This window comes from Blennius ocellaris (genome assembly GCF_963422515.1).
Source record: "Blennius ocellaris genome assembly, chromosome: 14".
Classification (NCBI taxonomy): Eukaryota; Metazoa; Chordata; class Actinopteri; order Blenniiformes; family Blenniidae; genus Blennius; species Blennius ocellaris.
The window spans coordinates 6,708,247-6,724,398 of NC_137663.1; the positions used below are offsets into that span (position 1 = coordinate 6,708,247).

At 42.8% G+C, this 16,152-nt stretch overlaps 2 protein-coding genes across 2 annotated transcripts; both read right to left on the bottom strand.

Annotated features, from left to right (window-relative positions):
- Nucleotides 1-1,088: 1,088 nt before the first annotated feature.
- LOC308139168 (olfactory receptor 8G17-like) lies at nt 1,089-2,087 on the bottom strand (the record flags this gene model as incomplete). The annotated part of the gene is made up of 1 exon (XM_080508513.1): nt 1,089-2,087. The coding sequence occupies exon 1, from the start codon at nt 2,076-2,078 to the stop codon at nt 1,089-1,091; it is 990 nt and encodes a 329-aa protein (XP_080364639.1). The 5' UTR covers nt 2,079-2,087.
- Nucleotides 2,088-12,928: 10,841 nt separating this feature from the next.
- LOC308139082 (olfactory receptor 2K2-like) lies at nt 12,929-14,672 on the bottom strand (the record flags this gene model as incomplete). Its single annotated transcript, XM_080508409.1, has 3 exons — nt 12,929-13,284; nt 13,992-14,218; nt 14,296-14,672. The coding sequence occupies 3 exons, from the start codon at nt 14,670-14,672 to the stop codon at nt 12,929-12,931; spliced, it is 960 nt and encodes a 319-aa protein (XP_080364535.1).
- Between the last annotated feature and the right edge of the window lie 1,480 nt (nt 14,673-16,152).

Sequence of the window (16,152 nt, forward strand, 5' to 3'; positions counted from 1 at the left end):
AATCAAATCTATTAAAAAATAGCTTTAATTAATTTCCCCACGGTTGCTCCTCAGAAGCAAGCAATGATGATTTCCTGATTTAAAACAATTTATTAAAACAGCATCCAGCAACAGGTTAGAGTAAACCACAACAAAGTATGTCAGGGTCTCAGTAACTTGTCTTGTGCCTCCGAGCATCACGTTTCAACGAAGAACATCCAGGTGCTGGTTCAGTGCTTACTCGGTTAAAATTTCGTACCTCCTAAGAAGCACTTGTTGGGTAAACTGCATCCGTAGCCATTTACCCAACAACACTCACGCCATATGGAAGCCCAGACACCACAAGGGATGAGCTCATCAAATCCCTACAAGTGCTGTTAAACTGCTGCTTTAGTTTATTGTCTATGTTGAAATAGTCAAAAATGTACCTACATGCTCAATTTTTTTTTTCATTGGTCACGATAACTCCAGCCCCAGCCCCTGACATATTTTCCGCTTCACAATGGCCCCACAAAGACTCGGTGCTTGCTAAACCCTAGTTTTGAGAACCTTAAGTGGTGGAAACACAATGAACTAAGTCGGGCTCTGGCTCCAAACTACCACTGGAACCAGCTTGATGGAAAAGGGATAAATTGCAAATCGACAACATCATCTTATAACCAGTTTTCCACCAAGGTGGTTGCAGTGCTATAGTTCAGAGCCAGATCCTGCATGCATTTTCTTGGACATGATGGACTCCTCCATCGTTGCCATGTGTGCTTCCGTATGGCACAAGCATTGTCGGGTAAACCACACTGATGTTTCATGGCGACGCAATGGCGTGGTTCTAACTGAACTACTTGCCAATGAAGCAACCGCTTCTTTGGAGGTGTGTGATTGGAACCAACTAAGAACTGGCACCAGCACTGAATTAGCACCTAGTTCTTCTTGGTACAATTCTCCAAAGCAGTTCTCTGCCTGTCTGCCCATCTTACCAATCTTGATCAACCTGATCTGGCTGTTGCCAAGTGTTAGCTAAATTGCATATTAGACATATACTCTGCACACTCACTCAGTGCAAATATTTATTTCCACACCTCATTGTACATTTGAGCATGTTTAATTTACCCTCATTGCATCTGTTCCTGCCATGGGTGTCGTTTGCATTTGTTTTTTGTAGCACCGGAGCCAGTCCAAAAAGGCTTGAATGGCTTTGAAAAGAATTTCCTGATCTCTTTGGACTGCACACCGTAGATTATGGGGTTCAGGCTGCCGGGGATGATGTGGAACAGGATGGTGCAGAGTTTCCTGTAATCTGAGTACTGAGGGAAACGGTGTAGCGTAATGATTGACATTCCATTAAACACAATGATGAGGTAGACCAGTAGGTGTGTGCTGCAGGTCTTCAGGGCCTTACTGTTCAGGGACTTGCTGTTGCTGGTCAGACAGACCACGGTGATCTTGGTGTACGTTAAGACGATTGTGCCGATGGAGCTGGTGAGCAACACCACGGTGAAGGTGATACCGTACACATTGTTAATGAACACACTCTCGCAGGACAGCTTAAACAGCGAGGCGTTATCACAGTACGGGTTCATGATCACCCTTCTACACCTGCTGAGCCGTACAGTCAGTCCCAGCAGGATCCCCACCAGGACGAGGGCCACGCCCCAGGCCCACGCCGTCAGCTTCAGCACCATCCGGTTGCTCATGATGGACGGATAACGCAGGGGGTTGCAGATGGCCACATAGCGGTCGAAGGCCATGATCATGAGCACCGTGTGGGTGGTGGTGCCGAACATGTGTGTGGTGAAAGCCTGAACCACGCACTCGTAGTAGCTGATGAGGCGCTCGGAGGGAGGCAGCAGCATGTTCATCAGCACGCGAGGCACCATGATGGAGTTCCCCAGGATGTCGTTGAAGGGCAGGTTGCAGAAGAGGAGGTACATGGGCTGGTGGAGGTTCCTATCAATGAAAACCAGAGCGGCAATGCCCACGTTTGTCACCATGATGAAGAGGTAGGAGAAGAGGAAGAAGAGGAACAAAGGGATGGTGTATTCCTTGGAGACATTTAGGCCCTCCAGCTGGAGCGTAAAGCCGTTGAATGTGTTATTTTCCATCAATCTGAAACATGAAATAGAAGAAGGTACAGTCAGTTTCAGCTTTCTGAGAGCCTAAGGGTTCTTGAGGGAAATGGAGGGAAGCAGTAAAGCTTTGACTGGATCCATCAAGAACACCAGATATCCTCAAATGACAACTTCAATCACAGATGCCGCAACAACAGATACAGGGACCACAAAGAACACAGCAAGCCGTTGGGACCTGGTGGCAGACAAGTAGGTTTGAGACAGTTGGCGTCCTGATCAAAATGTTGACCAGTGGTTACTGTGCTTCTGAGGCCCCATATATGCCCAATGGTTTTTTGCAATATTCATTTGCAAAGCAGTGGCAGAAACACTGAAATCAATGTAGTCGGCATTTAGTTCCACTGTGGGTGCTGTTGTTGGTTTTTGTAGAGAAACCACACACATATGGGTATACACAATATAAGCCACAAACATTAACAATGGGCACCCGGACATTCATATGGACAGATGACCACATCTGCATTGTTATCACTGTGACTGTCAACTATAAAACTACCAAGTCCCAGGAGAACATGGACTTGGAGTCATGACAGTAGGAGGCTGCCATGTTTGTCATTGTCCATCTACTGAGCACGTGCAGAACAACTAGTTACAACATCTGCAGTAGTAGCTTTTCATAAAAGTAGCATTTCCCCTGTTTCCATGGAGACAGAGTGAGAGCGTTTCCAAAACGTTCCACCTTGGGAGACGTTTTCAAAACGTTCTGCTTTCAGTGGTTCTGAGCACCATTGTTATATAAGTGGACACCCAAAATGCAACTGAATGTTTGTCGTGTAATCAGGGCCTGAGCTGCGGTCAATAAAGTCCCGTTTCCACTGCACAAAATGTGCCAGGATGGAATGGGACGGTTCGGTACGATTCGGGTTTTCGTGCGTTTCCACTACAAGAATTGTGGATGGTACCGAAATAACCGCTCCAAAGATTGACGATTTTTCATCACCCTTCCATTGGGGTACCCAGCACAACAGAACTGGTCCAATGTTGAGGAGCCGTCTGCTCATTGGTCAGTGATTTATGACACGCCCGCAATATTTTGATATGTCAGCTGTATGACTCCTCTGTTGTTAACATATTCAGCTTTGCAATGTTTGTTTTTTGTTTTTGTTTTTTTTTGGCCCGCAACTTTCACGTTGGTACAGGTTACACCGCTGGCCGCTGCTCCTTTGCACTGGCCGGCCCGTGTCACACACTGGACCGGGGCCGGCCGGCGGTCGCTCTCTCCGCAACAACACAGAAGTTGCGGCTGCAGCGCTGTGGCGGCAAAAAAACAACAACAAACAATTAAGTAATCGGTAAGTAATTGCAAGCAACAATAACAGAGGAGTCATAAGGTCCAGGTCTGCCGCCCCCCAGCTGAAATCACTGTCGCAAAGTCACATATCTGCAGAGCTCTCAACCCCGCCGACTTTTTAACTGCACATCAGATTTGGGTCTGGTGTGCTTTGCTGCACTGCTCCGTTTCATCCCGGCACATTTTGTGCAGTAGAAACCGGGCATAAGTGTAGTTAAATATTGTGCCTCTTGGTACATTTTGACCGGGTGGTAGTAGTCGGGGGAAAAAACTTTCAGGGATTAAGGTTTTTATTGACATTTTAAAATCCCCACGCTGGATCTAGTAATAGGTTAATAATATAGTGCTTAAACAAATAAGCTCTATCTTTTATTCAAGGAACATTTTGCTCTTCATCCTGTTCTAATTTTAACATCGAACTGTGTTTGATACATGAATGCCTTTTAAATTCAAGCTATTGCCTAAAGATATGGCATGATTTTCAACCTCCCATCAAATGACATGATCTGCTCTTCATTGAGGCCTTTTACTGTTTCATTCTCTCTCTCTCTCTCTCTCTCTCTCTCTCTCTCTCTCTCTCTCTCTCTCTCTCTCTCTCTCTCTCTCTCTCTCTCTCTCTCTCTCTCTCTCTCAAATTTTTTTTTTTGTCATTTTAAAAATGTTCATCCCTCAAAAGACATTAAAGCAAGGACATTGTATCGCTGTTGGAAACTACTTTTGCTGGAGGTCCTGCAGTCGTGACCCTCAGCTGTTTGATTCCTACCTGCAAACTTTCACCATTTACATTTTCGTTGCATTTTTTAGGAACAGAACATTATTTTGCCCCCCGAGGGCTGAAATCTCAACCTTTCTAAAGAGGTGCACAATGGTTAAAGTTAAATAAAGTCAGGGTTGTATTGGTCTGAATATAAGGTTGTTTGATTCATGAAAAAAACCTCTTGTATGAAATCAATAATACTTCCTTTTTATAACATTTCCTCTTATTGTTATGCTCTTTAACCCCCTGCTACTGTTGATATTGTGGTTATTGTCATACATCGTTTAATGTAAACTATGGCTGTGGATAAAACCTCACGGATTGATATTCATCATCATCACTGACTCTTTTATAAATTAATCAAAAGTCTTCAAAAAAGAAACATCAACGATTAACAAGAAACTACAACAATATACTGAAGATAGAATGAGATAACAACAGGAAATACTTTAAAGATTAAAAACAGCTTCATAAATAAGATTAGTTTCTTAAGAAGAGGAAAAAAAGATACAGGCAACCTCATTTCAGTTCAGTGGAAATCAAAGTAAATGTTCAAACCATTTCATAGTTTTAATCAAAAACAGAATATAAAAGGTAATGATAATGAAGTGGTGTGGGGAGAACCACCTGTTGCTGAACGTGGAGAAGACGAGGGAGATGGTGGTGGACTTCAGGAGGAACCAGCCCCTGCCCTCTCCAGTCAGCATCAGTGGGAAGGACGTGGACTTGGTGGACTCCTATAAGTACCTGGGTGTCACACTGGACAATAAACTGGACTGGTCCACCAACATACAGGCCATCTACAAGAAGGGCCTGAGCCGGCTTTACTTCCTGAGGAGGCTCAGGTCCTTTAATGTCTGCAACAAGATGCTGCAGATGTTCTATCAGTCTGTCGTCGCAAGCACCATCTTCTTTGCTGCGGTGTCCTGGGGTGTGGGCATCAAGGCAAAGGACGCCAACAGACTGAACAAACTGATCAGGAAGGCAGAGTCTGTTGTTGGCTCCAAGCTTGTCACCCTGGAGGAGGTGGTGGAGGACAGGATGCTGGCAAAACTGCTAGCAATCATGGACAATCCCTCCCACCTCCTCCACAAAACACTGGACAAGCTGAAGAGCAGCTTCAGCAAGAGACTGATTCAACCCCGCTGCTCGAAGGAACGCTACAGGAAGTCGTTCCTCCCCACGGCAATAAGACTTTTTAACACGTCTACCTCCGTCAGAGCCTCATTATAGTTACTCACGCTCATTTCTTAAGTTATGTCCTACCCAGATATTTTTATATTTGTATATTTGTATATTTTTATTCCCTACTTTTTACATTATATTCCATTGTATTTTATAAACCAGAATGCTGCAACAAAACAATTTCCCTTCAGTGATTAATAAAGTCATCTATCTATCTATAACAGCTTTAAAAAAAAAACGCATGTAAAAATTGTAATATTAACAGGTTAGACCCAGGGTATCAGAACAAGAGGCTCTGAACCAGCCCGCGAGACCAAGCAAATCATCAAAACTCCAAAGAAAACACGGATTTAAAAAAAAACCCCAAAAAACCTTAGGAGTAGTATGTTGTTTGCTGGGACATTTTACTGTATTTTGCCTCGTAAATATTGACTTTGTGTTCAGATTGTATCTATTTTCAGTAGTAATTGGCTTTGTGAAAATGCAGATATTTTCATCACGTATACTCTGCACCACAACAAAGAAAAAGTTCAAATATAAAGCATATTATGGTTCACTTTTTACCATTCCGGTCCACTCAAGATGAAAACGGCTCCTGAAGGAAAATATGTTTGACACTATACAGACTATTGTGAAGTGGAAAAATATGTATTATCAGCTTTGTCAAGGTCGCAGTAAAAAAAAAAAAAAGACTGGGTGTGGGATTGTTACACCAAGTAATAAAAAAATAAAATTGAAACACAGGAATTTTGATCACATCCTATTTGAATCATAGAGTTTTCAGAAAAATAAAATACCCCAAACTAGAAACCTGAAAAATGCAATTACATACATCAGCTGACATCCTTCACAGATTTGATAGATTTAGTATAGGTTGAGTTTCTTCAGCACAATCAGATATTTACAGACAAAACAGTTAAATGGAGTTTGTGGGTGACAGAACAGTAGTAGTTTGTGACTGCGACAGTGTGAAGCGTCTAACACCTACCTTCTCTCTCATGTGACCCCGTCCAGTCCTGCTGAGCCCTGAACTGACGCTCTGACACTTTATTGGACCCGTGAGTGACTCCGGGGACTCTCGTCTCAGTCACAATCTCATGTCACCTCCACAATGACTTGGAGCAGAAACCACCCCGGTGATAATATATCCACTTAGGTCTGTAAAGTTCATGTCTAAATCCACTGGATTCTGACTGAATCTTCACTGGAACCGGAATGAGTTCAGACTTTATTTGGACTGTATTTCTAACAAATCTCAAATGCACATCTGGAGCTGAAAAACACACAACGATGACAATATTTACACACACACACACACACACACACACACACACACACACACACACACACACACACACACACACACACACACACACACACACACACACACACACACACACACACGAAATCATTCCTTTATTTCTTCAGTGTTAAAGTCCTAGTGAAATGAAAAATTCGACCTCCAAAACACTCTGGCTGTCGCTTCTAGGGACATTTTTATGCTAACTGGTCCAAGGGTAAAATGTTAAAACACGGCAATCTGCAAGAAAATAGCCGATAAACAGGGTATTTTCACTGCTCGGCGGAGTGCTTCTGGCGGATCAGTGTTTTAACAACGAAGAGGCTGAATTTAACCATATTTCATCATCATCATCATTTCAAACCCAGTGATTGATGAAGAAGACACAGAAGGTCGTTCTGCCATCGGTGACCCCGTCTGGAACATGTTTGACGAAGCAGAAGACGCTTCGTCCTCCATTCGTCCTCGTCTCCTCGCCTCCTCGCCTCAGCAGCCGCCAGTTTTCACCATTGAGGCGTGTAGCCTCCTTTGTTTTTTACTCTGAAGCAAAGTGAACAAAATACGCCCATACTTTTTTTTTTTTTTATGTCGCAGGCTTTTTGTCTAATATGTTCACAAAAGCCCCGTTTCCACCGCACAAAAAGTACCGGCCTAGACCGGTCTAAACCGCTCCGGTTCGCGTCTCACGACATGTAATGCAGTCTAAACCGCTCCAGACCGCTCCAAAGGCGACCGCTTTTCCGCTCCCCTTCCGTTGGGGTACCAGGACCATGGAACGGGTCTGAGTTTGAGCTGCTGTCTGCTGATTGGTCAGTGATTTACTACACGCCCTCAATATTTTAATGTGCTGGCTGGATGAATCCTCTGCTGTCAGTGTGGTCAGCTGCGCACTGGTTGTTTTTATTTTCATTTTCTTTTCTTTGCTGCTCAACTTTAGTGTTAATTGTGAAAGAGTGACTTGAGGCAGGGGGAGACCGTGGGGAGGGACTTTGCATCGCGTTGGAGTTTTCTGTTTGCAGCATAGCGCTCGCCGTGTCGTGGATGCGCGTCCGGGACACCGGAGTCTGGAGCTCTCGTCTCCGGCGCTGACCGCGCTCCGGCAGCTCCGCTTTCCAGAGGCGGTCAGCGTTCTATTCAGCCACGGTCAGTGGCGCTTTATCGCGGGGACGGACCGCGGAAGCGATGAAAAGGAGCTCGGAGCTCGGCGCCTCCGTGTTCCAACGCTGAGCTGCCGGACCGCGATCAGCGCCGGAGTGGAGAACCTCCTGCGTTTGTGCAGAAAGCTCAGACTCCCGTGTCTGTGCCTCAACCAACCGGGGGGAACGCTCCGGCCACTTGCCCCGCACCCGAGCGCTCGAGTGCGGGGCACGTCGCCCCAAGCCGCCGGCAAGTGGCCGAGCGACTGGCTCTCTCACAACAAACATGGAAGTTGCGCTGCAGCTCTCCGCTGCAAAAAATGACTGCTGCAAAAAGTAACTTTTTTTTTTTTCCGCTGCAAAAAATAACAGTGCAAAGTGGAGAATTTAAACAACAACAGAGGATTCATAAGATCTACATCTGACGACGTTCTTTTCTGTTATGTCACATTTCTGTGGAGCTCATAAGCCCCGCCCACTTTTCACGCTCCTCTCTGCAGTGGGGACGCGACCCAAAATTTCGGTCGGGGTCTCTATTCCGTACTGCTCCGTACCGCTCCGCTCCGTCCCGGCACTTGTGTGCGGTGGGACCGGGGCTAAAGTGACCCCCTCCCCCGAGAAGAAGGCATATGGGCGGGATCTTCATTGTAGACTTGACCCTGGCCGGGCGTGTGGTTCAGTCGTAACCTCGCCTTTGGCTCTGACGCTTATGGGATGTCAATCAAAGTTAACCCTCTTTGATATACAAGAATTCGAAAGTGTACCTTACGAAAACCCGCCTGGTTTCTTTAATTATACCTAACCCAGCATTATCACAGGAGCAATATAGCTGTAGAAAGTTTAACATAATTGGAATCCAGGTTTTACAGTTGTTTAAAACATGTGTAAGAGCAATGTTTTCTAATGGAAAACTAGCCTTTTCTGCTGCCACTAGATAAAGGTATTGCAGCAATGGCGGCCCCCTGCATCGTAGTCACGAAACTGCGACCCACAACCATTGGGTTGAACCGGTTCTGGAGCTCTGGAGCGCTTGATGGTTTCACGGTTTACTATTTAAAAAGCTTGATGCCATCCCTCATAACAAATTGACAGAATTAAATTCCCCATTACTTGTCTTCTTTCAGCATCAGGGCATTGTGACAAGAGCTACATGGCATTAAGTCAATGTTAGTTTGTTTTGTTTTGTTTCCTTCCAGTAACACTTTCTCTGTTATAACACTACAGGTCATACTTGATAAAAATGTCACAGAACATGAAGATGAAGAGGACGATGAGGAAAACTTTTCTACAGGCCCTCAAGAGGTAAATGCATTCATGCTGTTATGGCTTGAAGTTGGAACCCCAAAGCAGAGCCAAGAGACTGATCAAACAGAATTAAAAAATTTATTTTTCCAAGCGGCAGGCAGGACAGGCAGTGGAGACAGGGGGTTGGCTGGCAGGCTGGCAACGACACTCCAGGAGAGGCACAAAAAACCTGAGCACAGGAACAAGTATTAACATGCAAAAAATGGCAGAGAACTAGACTAGAATCCGAAAAGGGCACGACCAAGTAGACAGAACAATCTGGCAGAGGTGTGGAGTGAGAACCAGGGTTTTGAAGACTGTAATTAGTGTGGAGTAGATTCAGGTGTGCCTCATTCTCCTGGAGGAGCCAGCCACGCCCCCTGTCACACACACCCTGCACAGAAACAGAAAAAGGGAGGGGGAACAGACAACAACAAAAACAGATCCCTAACACATGCACCATTTTTATTTTTGGTGAGAAAATTCCAACACTGACACTTTAATTGATATTCTCTAATGATATGCTCCAAACTCTAAATCATATGTATTTGGACCATAGATCGAAGAATACCCATCAGAATCTGCAAGGGACATGTTTGATGTCGACAGCAGTGAAGATGAAAATGTGGAGACTAAAGACCTGGATTGCAATGCAAAAGATAAAGCTCCTCAATATTCAATGGTAGGATTTGATATTTCCGAGTGTCTGCATAAATCAGATCCGCTGCATATTTCGGATCTTTTTTTGTTTCAAATTGTCAATATCTCCCCCTCTTTTCCCTCTGCATCGACAAGAATGGTAGAGGGCACTAATAAAACCAAGAAAGGAGCTGTGCACTTTTGTAATCATAAAGTGAAGTCAACATGTGTTCACAATAACACATGAGGGGCATGCTTTATCACATGTGTTCAATAAACTTATATTTCAGCAAAGTTAGGAGTCATACTATGCTTTGGGATTTGAAAATATGATGTATAAAAATCTTTTATTAGTATTTGTTTTAATCGAGTGGCTCTGTGGGATTGGTAATTTAAGAAAAACATTTTTTTACCAAACTTTATATATGTCAACTACTAACATTTTGGATGTACTCTCTTGTCTAGGTCAATGAAGATGGGGGAGATGCTGGTGACAAGCTCTTGTATCCTGGTGCTCCGGGAACTAAAGGAGAGACTTAACTGATGCTCCTGTCCTTTCTGTTGCGGCACAATTTGACTGGTGAAGCAGTGACTCATTTGCTTGAAATGCTCAACATTGCGTTTCCTGGTTTGATCCCATCCTCCAATTACCTGTTCCAAAAAGAATTTGGAAGCTCATCTACATATGAAGTACACTTTTATTGTGAACGCTGTTTGAAATACCTTGGCATCAGAGCTGACTGTCCCTGTGAATGTGATTCTTGTAACACACCATTTGATGCAGATGAACACCTGAAAAAAGGGATCTTTATTCTTGTTATAGGGTATAAGGATTTGGTCATCCTCCATGGCAGGAAAACATCCCAGCTTCACATGGGCTTGCCATTGGAAAACTATGTGAAAATCTAAGTAGCTGCTTCTGGTATTACAGGCGTATTTTGGTTAAAGGTGTTTTGTTTCACAGTCAGACTTATGAACAGCTGAAAAAAAGATTCAACAGTGCTGTATCTTTGAATGATGGTAAATTGTGTTTAATTAATGACTTGGTTGTCTTTAAAGAAAAGTGTGCACATGAAAACCCGGGATACTGTGCATGTATCAAACATTCTTGTGTGTTGGTAGAGAAGCTGAGTAAATAACAGACCATTGTGTAAAGATTCAAAGATTGATGTAGAGAGTACTTTCATTCACGAAGTTAAGAAGACTGGAAATGTGTCTGCCATTTGGCCTGATAAGATAGTAAAGAAATGTGTTGTTGTTGAGACTGATAAACTGTATGTTGTACCTCTGCCAAATCCATATGAACGGGATTGAAAGAGCTCATTGTCTTTAATAAATGTTCCCATTTTATGAGCATTAATAAACTACCTGATAAGTTATTTTTCTCCTTTTTCCATTGTTATAAAATAGGTGGCTTTATGTGCCATTTAAGGGTTGGAAGTTGTTTGAAATAAACAGAAAAAAGGTTATGACACTATGTAGACTATGAGAAACACCAGGTTCACTTAGGCTATAAACTTATAAGCCACATACATACTGACCTTTTGCCAAAAAAATCAAATATCGGATCGATATGATTTGGATAATCTTACAGTATAGTATAGTACAGAAACAATCCAGCAAATGTGAAAATATATTAAATGGGCTACAGTCAAAAATACAACTGCAAATAGTTTTATACCTTGTCATATTTCATTTTAATAAGATATACTCAAGAACAAGTATTATCTAAATGTAAACTTTAGTGTAAGTATACATATGAGTATAATAGTATAGCCTAATTTTTAATATACTTAAACTTTACTTGGTGAAATGTACTTCTGATAAGTACAAGTATAGTCTAAATGTAAGTAAACTTTAGTATAAGTATATACATATATAACATTGGTATAATTATGAGTATACTTAAAATGTACTTGGTGAAATATACTTCTGATAAGTATAGTCAAGTACAAGTATAGTCTAAATGTAAGTAAACTTTAGAATAAGTATATATATAAGTATAATTATTAGCATACTTAAAATGTACTTGGTAAAGTATACTTCTGATAAGTACATTGAAAGTAAACTTGAAGTATACTACCTTGATTTTTAGTATACTTGAAGTATACTTGAATGTACTTCTTTTTGGTAAGGGTTCCTGACTTTTGGCAGAACGAACTGGCTTCATGGATCATGTCGAAGCGCTTTTCCGACTGCGCGGAATCACCGAAGATGAGTCCAGGTATTACTTGATCATCTACTAGCCGCCTGAGGTAGCGGCTGCCGCTAGCCACGCGAGCCAGCGGCTCCCGGATATTGTGTTTCTCTCCTCCTTTTCTCCTCTCTCGGGTCTCTTCCAGGCTCAATCTTTCAGCAAGGCTCATAAAACGCCGACTATAACTTCAAGACACTGTAAAAACTTTGATATTTAAGAGAGAAATAACGCAAGCCAATATAAACACAACAGATGGAGATCTGCACAACTCGTGACGTCATGCTCACGGAGAAGGATTCCCCCGATTTCGTCGGCTGGAGATTCAAAATTCAAATAACTTTGTTATGCGACCACAGTGGTGGGGCAGAGTCGGAGAAACCTTAGAAGTAGTACCACAACTATCGTTTTTTGCAAAGTAGTGTGTTACATTTCACTAGGACTTTAAGTATTGTTAGCAAGTGTTAGCTAAATGCTAACAAGATGACCAGTAGCTAAATTGTGACACACTGAGTTAACCTGTCAACTCCAACACATGTTAAAGTTTCTTATTTGTCCAACATTTCATCTTCTTTGCAGAGGAAAACCTTTTGACTGTCATTACTGAGTACCTACATACAGGAAGTGACAAATAACCTAAATACAATATAGAAATTCATAGATCTTGATGAATTAAAGTGTTGAAAACAGTTCAAGGTTTAATTTTACAAATTCATATAAGATATGATTTGTTGGTTGATTTCACAAACAGATATATTTACATGCAAAATAAAATATGCTCTTGGTGGTATATTTTGAAAAGTGAAAACAAAAGTATGTGAGAAGGTTATAGCATTCTTGTTGTGGCTGGAGCATGTTGTGTTCTAGTTTTATTATGATGATGTGTTGTAGCTTTAAATTGTTATGTTGTAGCTTTATTTTATTGTGTTATAGCTTTATTATGTTTTGTCATAGATTTATTTTGACCACAAACACAGTGTCTGCAGCCTCAGAAGCTGCTTTTACATCATTCAGAGAGACTTTAACACACCCAGCCGTCAGTGTTTGTGGTGAACTCGTGTAGCGAAACGCTTCTTGACGCTGTTCCGTATGTCTTTAGTGACGATCCCATAAATGAAGGGGTTTACCAAAGGGGGGACAACGAAAATCAAGATGCCAAAGAACTTCTGGATGTTCCTGGAGACTGAGGGGAACCTGTAGAGCATGATGAGGATGAGTGAAGCAATCTCGTAGAGCAGGTAGACGACCAGGTGTGTGGCGCAGGTCTGGAAGGCCTTGCTGCGGACGCTTCTGTTGGACCGTTGCTGCTTCAGACAAGCAGTGAGGATTTTAATGTAGGAGAGAGCAATGACGAGAAAGACTCCCGTACTCAGACACCAGGTCATACACAAACCTGAAAGACCAAGAACATTTCAGGTCAGTCAACAGAGAGAGTCTACGGATTGTGTATTTTGAGGTTTAACTCATCACAGTTTTTAGGAAATTTGAGAAAACTTCTCCAGGGACGATTTCCCTCGTCGTCTTCACCATGTTACATCAAGGCTGATTTATTTATGGCGCACCATTCAGACACAAAGCAATTCAACGTGCTTTACAAAGAAATACATTAAAGTACGATCAAGAATCTTAATCTCAAGCGATTAATAGTATGAAATATTTCAAAACCTCTCAAACTGTCATCTTTTTTATGGTGTCAGTTTTACTTTGCACTTTGCTTTACTTTGGAGCTTCAATAAATGTATAGATCCCACAGTAAATGATGTGCATGCAGAAGTTATGAATGGAAACGTTTGTGTTTTTAACCCTTCGCAGTCAGTATGACTGAGCATCACAAAGGTGTGACAGTGATGATGCTCACAGACCTTTTGTTTTCAAACTATCAGTAAACGTTTGGTCTGCGGTCATTATTCTGGATCTGGAGGGCTCTGCTAATGTTCCCCTTCTTCCCTCTGCAGGTCATTTCATCATCACTGAGTTTGTAACAGACAGAGAAACAAATAGTTTGAAACTATTCATGTTCGCTCGACTGACAACGAGACGACAAGCAATGAGACATGAGGTTGTCAGGCCACGTTAAGATGAAGTGACATGTTGACGGACCGTAGAAGTTGTTGACAGACGTGGAGCGGCAGGACAGTCTGAGGATCGCCCGGTTGGTGCAGTACACGTGTTGGATGGTTCGACCGCACAGCGGGACGTTAATGTGGAAGGAGAACAAGACGAAGATGAGGAGCTCGGCGATGAACCAGGCCAGACCGCAGCAGCAGTGCAGCCGGGTCGGGGTCATGATGGAGTGATACCTGAGAGGCTCACACACCGCGATGTACCTGCACAGGGAGAGAAATAAAACCTCAGACGTTCTGTTCCACACTGTTGTTTGTGGCGAGCTGCGGTCTCTCCTCACCTGTCGTAGGCCATCACAGCCAGAATGGTTTGTATTGCTGCGCCGTACGAGTGTGCACTGAAGGCCTGGGCGATGGCTGGGATGTAGGCGATGGCTTTCTGTCCCATCAGGAAGTGCATCATGAGGCGAGGCAGCACCGCCGTGGACCCCAGCAGGTCACACACCACCAGGTTACAGACCATCACAAACATGGGTCTGTGCAGGTTCTTGTCCGTGACGATGACCCACATCACCACGCCGTTCCCCAGCAGCGTCACGGTGTAGGTGAGCAGGGCCAGGAAGAAGAACAAGGGGCCGTAACCTGGAGGGACGTAGAAGCCCTCCAGCTCAAAGACAATGGGCTGTTTGAGAGGAGTTCTCGCCGTCAGGTTTTCCATCTGACGGAGGTCTGTGAAGGAGAAGCACAGGAAAACTCTTCAAACAGGAAACTCTCCACGCAGAGGAAATCATTGACATGCTGAGAGAAAACACTGTGAATAACACCGTCATTAATAGTCTGGAACACTTGACAGAATCTTACCTGACGACAACGGCAAAGACAAACGATCTCACAACACATGAATGAAAGACATCAGATTGAAGAAACTCTGATCATATCAACCCATTAAAGTCTGTTCAGTCTGCCTCTCGGTCGAGGACTGCTGTGGCTCTGAGGAGCGTTCTCATTTTTATCTTTTCACTGACTCAACCACAGACATTTAAAACCGATTAGATTGGCCAGTGACATGATGGGTGGAGACGTAGGTGGTTCACAATCATCCTGCCACAGGAGATCCTTGTTTCATGGAGTCTTTTATTTTACACAAACCCATCCGCAGATATACTTATTCAACATTTATTATATATTATTCATTTTATATACTGCAAATTTACTACTCTGTGCAACCGGGCGATAAAGGATTTTTACCTCAATGATAATCATGTATTGTTTTTCTATACTGTCACCGAAATTGATTATCAATAACCTGAAACATCCTTAACTGTAAAACTATTTTACCAAGCAAATTGTTTGATAGAGTTTTTTTTTTCCAAAATGTTTGAGAGCTTCATTAGTTCAAATGGTTAAGGTAAACAGTCTGGGTTTAGTTCATAGAGTCTGAGTTCAGTTCCAAGAGTCTGGGTTTGATACATAGAGTCTGGGTCTGATTAATGAAGTCTGGGTCTGATTCATAGGGTCTAGGTTTGATTAATAGATTTTGGGTTTAATTCATAGACTCTGGGCTCGATGCATAGAGACCGGGTCTGAGTCATAGAGTCTGGGTCTGATTCATAGGGTCTGGGTTTGAATTATAGTCTGGGTTTGATTCATAGAGTCAGGGTTTCATTCATAGAGTCTGGGTCTGATTTATAGAGTCTAGCTTTGATTCATAGAGTCTGGGTCTGATTAATGGTGTCTGGGTTTGATTCATAGAGTCTGGGTCTGATTCATAGAGTCTCGCTTTGATTCATATAGTCTGGGTCTGATTCATAGAGTCTGGGTTTGATTCAATAGAGTCTGGGTTTGATTCATATAGTCTGGGTCTGATTCATAGGGTCTGGGTTTGAATTATAGTCTGGGTCTGATTCATAGAGTCTGGATTTGATTCATATAGTCTGGGTCTGATTCATAGAGTCTGGGTTTGATTCATAGAGTCTGGGTTTTTAATCATAGAGTCTGGGTTTGATTCATAGAGTCTGGGTTTGATTCATATAGTCTGGGTCTGATTCATAGGGTCTGGGTTTGAATTATAGTCTGGGTCTGATTCATAGAGTCTGGGTTTGATTAATAGAGTCTGGGTTTGATTCATAGAGTCTAGCTTTGATTCATAGAGTCTGGGTTTGATTCATAGAGTCTGAGTTTGATTCATAGAGTTTGGG